This window comes from Sus scrofa, chromosome 16 (assembly GCF_054392235.1).
Source record: "Sus scrofa isolate SSC_HxYL_T2T_F1_AM1 chromosome 16, Sscrofa_HxYL_maternal_Yorkshire_Landrace_v2.0, whole genome shotgun sequence".
NCBI classification, from domain to species: Eukaryota; Metazoa; Chordata; class Mammalia; order Artiodactyla; family Suidae; genus Sus; species Sus scrofa.
In genome coordinates this window covers 17938434-17949738 of record NC_139398.1, presented here as the reverse complement: position 1 = coordinate 17949738, position 11305 = coordinate 17938434, and the positions used below count along the sequence as shown (strand labels likewise).

At 46.1% G+C, this 11305-nt stretch overlaps 1 protein-coding gene across 1 annotated transcript in view; it reads left to right on the top strand.

The window, feature by feature from the left end:
* The first annotated feature begins 214 nt into the window (after positions 1 to 214).
* The window catches only part of RETREG1 (reticulophagy regulator 1), a 151905-nt gene continuing 140814 nt past the window's right edge, over positions 215 to 11305 (top strand). The window contains exon 1 of the mRNA XM_003483804.5: positions 215 to 523. Within this exon, the coding sequence (XP_003483852.1) occupies positions 219 to 523 (305 nt within the window). The 5' untranslated portion in view covers positions 215 to 218. The remainder of the gene's footprint in view (positions 524 to 11305) is intronic.

Below are 11305 nucleotides of genomic sequence, written 5' to 3'. Positions count from 1 at the left end.
TGCCCGCCGCCCGCCCCGCCCGGCCGCGCACGAACTTGGCCGCACCCACTTCCCCCGGGAGGCGCCCCGCCTCGGCCGGGGCTGACGTCACAAGGCACCCAGCCGCCCGCGCCCCGCGGTGCGCGCCCCGCACCAGGACCCGCCGCCCTCTCTGCGCGACTCCCAGGCACGCCCGCGCGCGTGCCCGTGCCCGTCCCCGCCCGCCAGCGCTGCTGAAGATGGCGAGCCCGGCGCCCAAGGAGCCAGCCGCGCAGGGATGCCCGGCTCCAGCCGCCGCGGAGCAGGCGCCGCCGCCCCGGGCTCCCGCCGAGGAGCAGGAGAAGGAAGCGCCAGAGGAAGGGGCGGCGGCGGCAGCGGGCGCGGGGCCGCAGGTGGAGGAGGCCGCAGGCGGGGTGGCCGCCGCGGTGACCTGGCTGCTGGGGGAGCCCGTGCTGTGGCTGGGCTGCCGCGCCGACGAGCTCCTGAGCTGGAGGAGGCCGCTGCGCAGCCTGCTTGCCTTCATCGGGGCCAACCTGCTGTTCTGGTGAGAGCTCAGGGTGGGTGGGGAGGCCCGGGGGCGGGGGGGGGGGGCAGGTGACCTTGGGGCGCCCATGGGCAGGCGGAGGGCGCTCCCGGCCCCGGTGTAGGGGGTGCACGCGGGACCCAGCGGTGGAAGGTCTCAGCCCTGGCCCACTCTCTCTACTACCTTTCTGGAACAGGTAGACAGGCACTTCAACTTTCCTGCACACGCACTTCCCTGCAAACAGTGGTCATCCTCCGTGTGCATATATCCAGCCTCACAGGGGAGGTAGTAGACTGACCCGCCTGCACCTGGGCCGACAGGTGTGCGCAGAGCGTACTTGACCTTTGCCTTCTGAAACTCGCAGGTCTTGATCAGCTCGCCCAAAGCCTGCTGGACCACATCTACTTGGACTTGTATTCGTTTATACACCCAGAGCGGGCATATCTGGACCAGCTTAGGTCTCCATCGGCCACCTGAGATGGGCACTGAGTGATTTGTTTTTCCGTTCCCTGGAGAGTTGGGGTTACTGTCTTTACTCCCTGATGAGAAAACAAGAGGCAAACAGGTGGATTATGCTCAGCACCCCGCCCCCAACCCCCAGGTGTGCACAGTATGGGAAACAGTCGTGTTTGGGGTGAAGAACAGAGATAATACAAAGAAATGTTCTCTGAAAAGCCCCTGATCAACAGGTTTGTCCCTTCAAAAAGCACCCTTCACCTCTAAAGACAGGGGAAGTGTCTGACTCCTCAGTGAAGGATGTGCACTGTTATCTGTTACCAGACTGGTGGAGGGCGGAGAAAAGCCTTTGTTTGCAACTGTGTCTTCATAGCAAGCATGACCCATGCAGTCTAGGATAGGCAGAGTTTCAGTGACAGGTACCTTGTTACAGGACATAAGTTTCTTAACCTTTAAGTTAGAAAATAAATTATTGAACAACACATGGATAGCCTGCCCCTTTCTAGGTTAGATCTTTTAAGCTGGAGGCTTTTCCTGCAGATCTCTGTTCTTGCAGATCTAGTTCTGGTGTTCTCTTGAAATGAGCTGTTTCTTATCAGGGCCCCTGAATGTGAATTAACTTTTCTGGGATGTTTCTAGAGTATTCCTTCCATATTTCTCTAACCTGTTATGACGTTAACCATGAGCACTCAAACAAGGATGATATAGTGTGCGATGCTAGACTGGGCAGTGGTCCAGTAGTCTTAGGGCTGAGGCTCCTTCATTTTACCAGTGAGAGACATGTTTTTTTTTTTTTTAAATTCTTTGGTTTTAAATTCTATTTATTAAAAAATAGCTAATAGTCTCACAGTTCAAACATTTAAAGGTATAAAGGGATAAACACTTTGTAAATCTCTATCATGCCTGTCTCTGGCTACCCAGTTTCCTCCCAGAAGCAACCGATGTTACCAGATTACTGTGTATCTTTCCAGATAGTGCATATTTCAGCAAATACATAGTATTCTACACAAATTGCGGAATACCATCTGGACTACTTTTATTCTTGGTGTTCGATCACTTCCTTGTTCTTTTTCAGCTGCATAGAATCCCATAGTATCACTGTCACAGATTAATTTGTGGACTACTGATGGACCAACATTATTTCCAAACTTTTGCTCTTTCGATGTTGTAGCTAGTGGCCAGGCGGGAACAGGCATTATTTTGCATATAAGCCAGTGTTTCTGTAGCATAAATTCTCAGAAGTGGAATTGTTGAATCAGAGGGATGTGCACTAGTAATTTTGATGGCTATCACTGTATTATTGCGCTTCCATGGAGTTCTACCAAGTTATACTCCAACCAGCAACGTGTGTGACTGTCTGTTTCTCTATATACCCTTGCCAGCAGCATTTTATCAAACTTTTTGATTTGCAAATCTGATAGGTGAAAAAGGGTATCAAAATATGGTTTTAATTTGCATTTTTCTGAGGTTCAGCATGGTTTTCTTGTGTTCAAGAGCCATTGTAATTATCTTTGCTTTACCTGTTTACAGATAACTTTTGTCTGTATTTTTAATTGAGCCATTGGGCTTTTTCATATTGATTCATAGGAGCTCTTTTTATATTAAGAACTTTAGCCTGATTTCTGTTACATGAGTTGCAAATATTTTTTTCTATAATGTCTTCTTAGTAACATCTATTGAAATGAATGATTTTTGCATAAAGTAATTGAAAAGCATATTTGGTATTATTCAGGAGTGATGTCTTCCATCCATTTTTTAAAATAAGTGTGGTGACATGGAAATTTATTAATTTCACTGAAATGTTTTAGTTTTTTTCCCCACTGTTGTTTCTGAGGTTAAAACATTTTTCAAGGACATTGTTTTCTCTAAATAGTGTACTTCTTATCAAGCGACTTCTATTATGTGGCATTCTGTGTCCCAAGAACTCTAAAGCTCTCTATTTTTTTTGTGAGAAAAACAAAAAGGTCAATGTTAGAAACATGAGGAACCTTATGATGTTTTCACCTTAATTGGTGTTATTTCATTTTTGTGGAAATTAACTTTTTAAATGCATACTTCTGATTGGTTCAGTGCCTGGTGCCAGCAGTTGCTTTCAGGATTTCAAGTTTGAGTTCAAGAACTCTAACATTTATTACCTGCCCATTATCTGCAAGATTTTAGTGCTCTTCACCGAAAGGACAAAAACTGAGACATGACCACAACAAATGGGAATAACTCAAGGCTGAATGGGGCACGTGTGGTGGGAGAGTCAGAGAAGGGGTCATTGGTTTTGATACACTTTGAAGATGAATGAGAGATAGAGACTGTGGGGTCTCCATAAGGAGCTCATGCTTGAGTTAGATTTTGATGGACAGGAATGACTTGGGTAGATCTAGCATATGGTCAATATTCCAGTCCTAAGGAATTGTATTTACTGTTTCAACCAATATACTCAACTGATGTAATGCCACATGGGGAAAAGGAAGGGCGATGAGACTGGCTAGGGTGTTTTGAAGATGCATCTGGGGGCAGTGGTTGCCTCGAATGTCACACTTTGTGTTTGGAGCTCTTTTTTCTATAAGCAATGGGGACCCAAAAATGTCTTGTGAAAGTGCCCATGGATATTTTAACAGGAAGATAAATTGTGGTACATTTATTCCTACCATAAAATTGCATATATAACAATGAAATTAAACCATAGCTATAGGCAGCAACAGGGATGAATTTTACGAATGTAATTTAGGGCAAAAAAAAAAAAAAAGCACACAATAATATATGCAGAATGATTTGTTTTTTCGAAAGTTTTAAAATGTGCAAAACTAGATAGTATTGATCCAGGATATATGGATAGGAGATAAGGAAGACATTTTTTTTTAAGGGTATAGTTGCTTTACAGTGTTGTGTCAATTTATGCTGTACAGTGTAGTGACCCAGTCATACATACATATATATATACACACACACATTCTTTTTCTCATACTATATAAGGAAGACATTCTTATCTGTAAAATCAAAGGAGTGGTTTTCCCTGGGAGGAGTGGGAAGATTTTTTTTTTTAGGGCTGCACCCCTGGCATATGGAGGTTCCCAGGTTAGGGGTCAGATTGGAGCTGTAGCCGCTGGCCTACACCACAGCCACAGCAACACCAGATCCGAGCCAAGTCTACGTCCTACACCACAGCTCAGGGCAACTGTGGGATCCTAACCCACTGATCGCGAGGCCAGGGATCAAGCCTGCCTCCTTATGGTTACTAGTCAGGTTCATTTCTGCTGAGTCATGATGGGAACTCCGAGAAGGTTTTTTTTTTTTTTGCGGGGTGTGGGGGAGTTGCCATGTTTGCTGCACATGGAAATTCCTGGGCCAGGGATCAAACCCTGGCCACAGCAGCAACCTGAGCCACTGCAGTGACAGTGCTGGATCATTAACCCACTGCACTGCAAGGGAACTCCAAGGGAGGAGGTTTGATCACAGAGGGCATGTGGAAGGTTCTGGGGTACAGGAAGTGTTATTTTTTTGACTAGGGTAGTGGTGGCTACCTGGTGTTCAAGTTATAATTCTTTTAAAACTATGTGTATATATATTCTTATCTTTGATGTATTTTATGAAAAACACTCAAATACTCAATAAGGCTTAAAAAAACGGCATTCAATCAGAGCACAGAGGAGTTTGATATAATACAGACATATAGCTCCCATCTTGAGAAGCAGACTGGGCAACAGTCCAGTGGTTTCAGGGTTGGGTCTGTCTCATTTTACAAATAAAGATCATGTTTATGAGTTCTTTTTCTTAATTTTACATGTTACTTATATAAAAGAAATGGCTAAGGAGTTCCTGTCATGGCTCAGTGGTTAACGAACCTGACTAGGAACCATGAGGTTTCGGGTTCGATCCCTGGCCTCGCTCAGTGGGTTAAGGATCTGGCGTTGCCGGGAGCTGTGGTGTAGGTTGCAGACTCGGCTTGGATCCCGAGTTGCTGTGGCTGTGGCGTTGGCCGGCAGCTACAGCTCTGATTAGACCCCTAGCCTGGGAACCTCCATATGCCTCAAGTGCAGCCCTAGAAAAAGGAAGAAAAAAAAAAAAAAAAAAGAAAAGAAATGACTAGAACCACCTCATAATTCACAAATCTAAAAGTATAAAGTGGCGGAGGTCCCGTTATGGCTCAGCAGGTTAAGAACCCAACTAGTATCCATGAGGATGCGGGTTCGATCCCTTGCCTCACTCAGTGGATTAAGGACCTGGCGTTGCCTTGAGCTGTGGTATAGGTTGCACATGCAGCTTGGATCTGGCATTGCCATTGCTGTGACTGTGGTGGAGGCCAGCAGCTGAGGCTCCGATTTTACCCCTAGCCTGGGAACTTCCATATGCTGTGGGTGCAGCCCTAATAAATAAATAAATAAATAAATAAATAAATAAAAGCAGAAGTGGCAGTTTGAAAGTCTCTTTCCCACACCTGCCCCTGGCCACTCGTTTCCTCCCAGAGGCAACCAGTGACATCAGTTTTCAGCACAACAGCAAACAGAAAATGCCCGTTTACTTTTGTTTTTAAAGAATTAGCTTCCTCACAACCTAGAATAGATTTACAAGGAGATCCTGCTGAATAGCATTGAGAACTATGTCTAGATACTCATGTCGCAACAGAAGAAAGGGTGGGGGAAAAAACTGTAACTGCAATGTATACATCTAAGGATAACCTGACCCCCTTGCTGTACAGTGGGAAAAAAAAAAAAAAAGCTTACATGTAAAAGAAAAAAAAAAAAAAGAATTAGCTTCCTGTGGCTTACTGTCAATAAAATGCACACACACTCAGTGAACAGTCAGATTTAAACGCCCGTGTAGCTACAAGGCAGTCAAGATCTAGAACATTCCATCACTCCTAAAAGTTTCCTGTCATCCCTTTCCTGACTGTACTCACCCTGGGGGTTGATCTGTTTCCTGTCATGATAGATTCCCTAAAGTTTCATATAAAGGATACCTTATGATATGATGTTCTTTGTGCCTGGCTTTGCTTACCATGAAGCCTTCAGATTCATCTTTATCATGTATATCAGCTGTTTGTTTCTCATTATTGTTGCTGGTCTGCCCCTTTGGATATGCCACCATTTACTTATCCATTTGCTAGTTAATGTTCTTTGGGGTTGTTTTCACAGTTGGTGCTTATGAATGAAGCTACTGAAAAAAAATTCAGGCACAGATCTTTGTGCAAAATGTCTGGTTTGGGTGAGAGGCGTGGCAAGCCCTGGCTGTGCTTTGGGTGGCCATGTGGCAGTCACCTTGGAGAGCAAGGGCTAGAGGAGAATGTCCCTCTTGGTCTCCTTGCTGGTCACGATATTGCAGTCGAGCACCGGATGTTGTAGCCACCCCCTGAGGGCATACTGCCTCTGCAGCCCGGGAAGCTGCTTTGCTGTGGTTCCATCTGGAACCTGCAGCTGGAGACCATGCATGCTGAGAAGTCCATGACAGTCCTTTTTCCCAGAGCATATGGTGCTGCATAACATTGGGTAATGTCCACTTGTGCAACTGCAAGAAAGTGATTGGCCTGAGATGACAACGCAAGGGCATGCCTGGCAGGAGACCTTGGGTCCTCTGGCTTATGCGGGGTTCTCAGGCTGGGCATCCGGGCAATCTGGAATGCCCAGGATCCACTGGGAGCCCATCCTCTAGAGTTGATTTGGAAAGTTGTGGGGTCCAACTCCCACTTGATGTCAAGCGCCACCTCTATGCCACAATGGGTGCGGCCAGCCGGTGTTGGAGTGGTGCCCTTCCAACAGTGGTCTCCTGCTGGCATCACCATGGCCATCACCTGGGTGCTTACAGAGTTGCCAATGGTGGCTCCACCCCACACCTCTGAACCAGAATCTCTGGAGGTGGGGCCAGAACATCTCAATTTTCTCTAGCTCCCCCAGTGACTCAAGTTTGAGAACCACTGAGTCTGAAACCGTCCTGAGATCCTGAGCTTTCTTCTCCATAAGGCAGCATTTCCATTGCTGGACAGCTCTGAGTAGTAAACAGTTTTCTTATACTGAGTTAGGTCTTCCTCTTGGGTGTCTCTGCAGCTGCCCCAAATCCTGACTGTCTTCCGAAGACAGTCCTTTGTCTGTTTCAAGATTTGTTCTGTTCTCCATTTCTGCTGAGTCTTCTTTCCCCCAGGTGTGAAGTCCTGGGCTCCTTCTATTTATTGCTTTCCAGATTCTTCTAAACATGCTTCAGTTCATCTTTATTCCTCCTCAGATGCAGCATTCTGAGATGGTCTGACCAAGATGTCCTTTGCCCCATCCTCCTGGACAGCATCCTTCTCTTCCCATGGCCTGAGTTAGAATTTCTTCATTCTACTGGATAGTAACTCCTTTGACAACCACTACTGTGAATGATGGTTACTCTCAACAAACTATACCTGTGTATATAACTATGTAACTGTATATGCAGGGATAGCTTGTCAAGCTATAATTACTAAAATTATTGGGGATGCTCACATTTGGCACCTCATTTCAGTCTTACAATGATCAGTGAGGTGGGTATTGCTCCCTTTTTACACAAGAGGAAACTGAGGCCCATGGTACTTTATTAAATTATCAAAGATGACTTTGACCTGTACTGTCAAAAAAGTATTTGCAGTGGTAGAAATAGTCTATACTTGTGCTACTTGGTATGGTAACAAGTAGCCTGGTGTGGCTATTAAGCTTATGCCATGTGACTAGTGCGACTCAGGAAGTGTATTTTTAATTGTCTTGAATTTAAACTTCAATTTAAATAGCCACATGTGGTTAGTGGCTGCCGTATTTAATAGCCCAGTCCTAACCTGGGTCACGGGCTGGGTCGTGAAGCCACATCCTCTTTCTACAAATTTAGTTTTGCTTTCTTTTTTTTTCTTTTTTCTTTTTATTTATTATTATTATTTTTGATTTTTTTTTTTTAGGGCCACACCTGTGACATTTGGAGGTCCCCTGGCTAGGGGTGGAATCAGAGCTACAGCTGCCGGTCTGTGCCACAGCCACAGCAACACAGGATCTGAGCCTCGTCTGTGGCCTACACCACAGCTCACAGCAATGCCGGATCCTTAACTCAAAAAGCGAGTGCCAGGGATTGAACCCGCAACCTCATGGTTCCTAGTCGGATTCATTTCCACTGTGCCACAACAGAAACTCCTCTTTTTTTTTTTTTTTTTTTTAAAGTTCTATCACTCTAAAGAATAATAGAAGACAGGTATGGGAACCAATAATCAGGGCTTATATTTTTCCATATTACCTAAGAATTTCACTTAATGACTTCAGCATGACTTGAGAATGGCTATGTTGGGAGAGACTTGCTTCTGCATTGAGAGGGATCATTTTTTAGCCCATTAGCCAGTCCAGTTTACATTCCCCACCTCATCTCAGCTCCACCTGGGCATCAGGAGCCGAGGATGAGCATCTGCTCCAGGCCCACATGGTGCTGGGCCCAGGGGGTAAACCAGAAGTCCCAGCACTGCACTTGTCTCTGGGACTTACTCTCTGCTTTAGGAGACATGGCTGTGTCCTTGAATTGACTGAAACAACACACTACACTTCTGAATTGTATGCCACAGTCTCTAGGGCTTTACAATTTAGGAATAGTGGATATAAGAGGGGTTTGAAATAGTTGATGAAAGCTGTGTGCAATTTATTGCACAGGCCTAAAAGAGAAGGCATAACTGTGAAAGTAAAATTAACAGTGAGGACTTTCCATGTAGAAACCCAGGAATAAATGGCAGGTGAGCAGTGGGTATTGTCAGCCCCAGGAGACTCTACCTGCCTCATGTTGAGGGTACATTCTGGAGAGTGAGGAATATGAATTATCATTCTTGGATGCCTGGAACCGGTGAGGGATTTGCTTTTTGTTGTTGTTGTTGTTTGGGACTTTCTGTGTTTTTTTTTGTTTGTTTTTTAGTGCCACAACTGTAGCATATGGACATTCCCAGGCTAGGGGAATGCTATAGCTGCTGGCCTATACCAAAGCCACAGCAACACAGGAATCCAAGCCTTGTCTGTGACCTACACCATAGTTCACAGCAACGCCAGATCCTTAACCCACTGAGCGAGGCCAGAGATTGAACCCACAACCTCATGGTTCCTAGTCTGATTCCTTTTCACTGAGCCACGACGGGAACTCCCCAGTGAGGGATCCGGAACATTGTAGATCCTCAGAAGGTTTAGTGAATTGGGCTGGAAGAGAGGATATTCCTCTAGCCCGGTCAGTGTGGGGCTGGTTTCTGAAAGGTCTTGCAAAATAGAAAGGCTTCAGTACATTGACAAGCGTTGTGGACATTTTTTATATTCTGCAAACTTTTTTTGAGTGGCGTCCTCTTGTGTCTATTAGTCACAGAGAATCTTTCAGGAGTTCCCAGGTAAGGCTCATCTCTAGGTCTTGGACTTTGGCACCAAGAACTGCTGATTGAGAACCTAAGAAGGGGGGCTGTTTTTACCAGATTAATGCTCCTTCTAGAAACCAATCAGGTTTTCTTCTCTAGGGTCATAACCACAAAGCACATCTTTTGTGATTTTGCACAATTTTATGGTTATGCAATTTGGGTAATAACTTTCCCTCAGCTTCTTTTTGCTACTCTTTTTTTTTAATTTTTCATCTATCATGCATGAATGTTTCTAAACGGACTGATTGATCCATATGAGTACAAATCAATGAGGTGTATCATTATCACTAGCTGCGGGGAATAGAGCGATGACTAAGATACATTTTCATCCCTGGTTAGAGGCACAGATTAGTAAGCAAATGAATCGAAGGTTAGGCTATGAGCACTGAATTATCACACTTGGGACAAGAGGAACCAGTAGGATTTCCTTAGGAAGCAAATGGGGGTACAGGGATTAGGGAAAAGACTGGATGAGCAGTTTGTAAAAAGTGGAAGGGAACTAATAACATATTGAGCGGCTGTTGTGTGCCAAGTGCCCAGTTAATTCATGGATGCTTGGGCAGGATACACAGTGGCAATCATAACTAATTAATTAGTCATAAATCATAACTGATTAATCATAACTAATTAGATATATGAGGGGGGAGAGGTTGAGATGGGAGGGCAGGGGTGGGAATATCCACAGGTGAAGCTGGAAAGAGAGACATTGGGGCCAGTTTCTGAAGAGTTTACTGTCGAATTGTGCTGAGCAATTTGAACTGTTATCAAATAAGTTGTCTCCCTTATATAAGTCCCTTTCTTTCAAGACCTCCATTCCAAAATTCAGCAAATATTTATTGTCTATATATGCTGGCACTGTTCTCGTGCTATAGTTGTAACAGTGGACAGGAAAACATCAGGTCCCTTTACTCATGGAGCTTATATTCCTTCTTGAGGTGGAAATGGTGAAACAAAGACTAGAAACAAACACACAAAATGCTAGAAGAGGCTGGATGCTATGGAGAAAACTAAAGCAGGGACAAAGGACAGGGAGAGACAAAGAGGTGCTGCATTTCTGTGGTGGTCAGTGCCAGCCTCTCTGAGGAGTGACCATGAGCTATGATGCCTGAGGAGCAAATCAGGGAATGATCCAAGCAGCTGCTTCTGCAGTGGAATGTTCCAGGCAGAGGGGATAGGGTGTGCAAAGGCCCTGGGGTGAGTGCACTTGGGCTGATTGTGGAACAGCATGGAGTGCCGTGGGACTGGGGTTGGGTGAGCAAGCAGGAGACACTATTAGTTTAGCTGAGAACTTCATGCAGTGAGTGTGCCCAATTCTTCTGGTTGGCTTCCCATCAGCCCCTTTGGATGAACTAGGGGAGCGAGAGCCTGGGGCCAGAGATGGGTCAGGACCCTTTTGCAGGAGCACATGGTGGTGAGGGGAGGCAGTGAGGCTAGGGGCTCTGGAGGTAAAATTGAGAGCACCAAATGCTTTCTTGGGTGGAAGGAGAGAAGGAGGGCCGGGGGATGACTCAGCCTCTGAGGGTAAATGAGGAGTAGCTGCTGTTAACCAGGTGGGAGGAGGGGGCTAAGCCCCATTTGAGGGTGTGCTGTGCACACCAGCCATCAAGTGAGTTATCCAGTTCCTGCAGGCTTAGTTATATGGACTGATGCTCAGGGGATGCGTGGGGTTGAAGTATAGATTTGAGTGGGTTAGGGGGTGCCGGCTTGGGTGGCGAAATTTCCTAGGGACCACCTTCTGGGTTGTGTGAGAGGAGAGGCTGGGGGCGTGTGAGGAAATGACGTTACCCAGGTGGGGGACAAAGGAATACCTTTGGCAAGAGGGTCAGAGCACTCGAGTCCTGGAGAGCTGTGTCCCCCGGGAACCAAGCTGGGTGGCAGCTGTGTCAGCCAGGATTCCAGGGCAAGTGTCTGTAGGGGCCTGGCCTTCCTGGCCACACCAGAACGGGGCCCTCCCCTCCCCTCAGCCCCTCCCTGCCTCCTGCTGC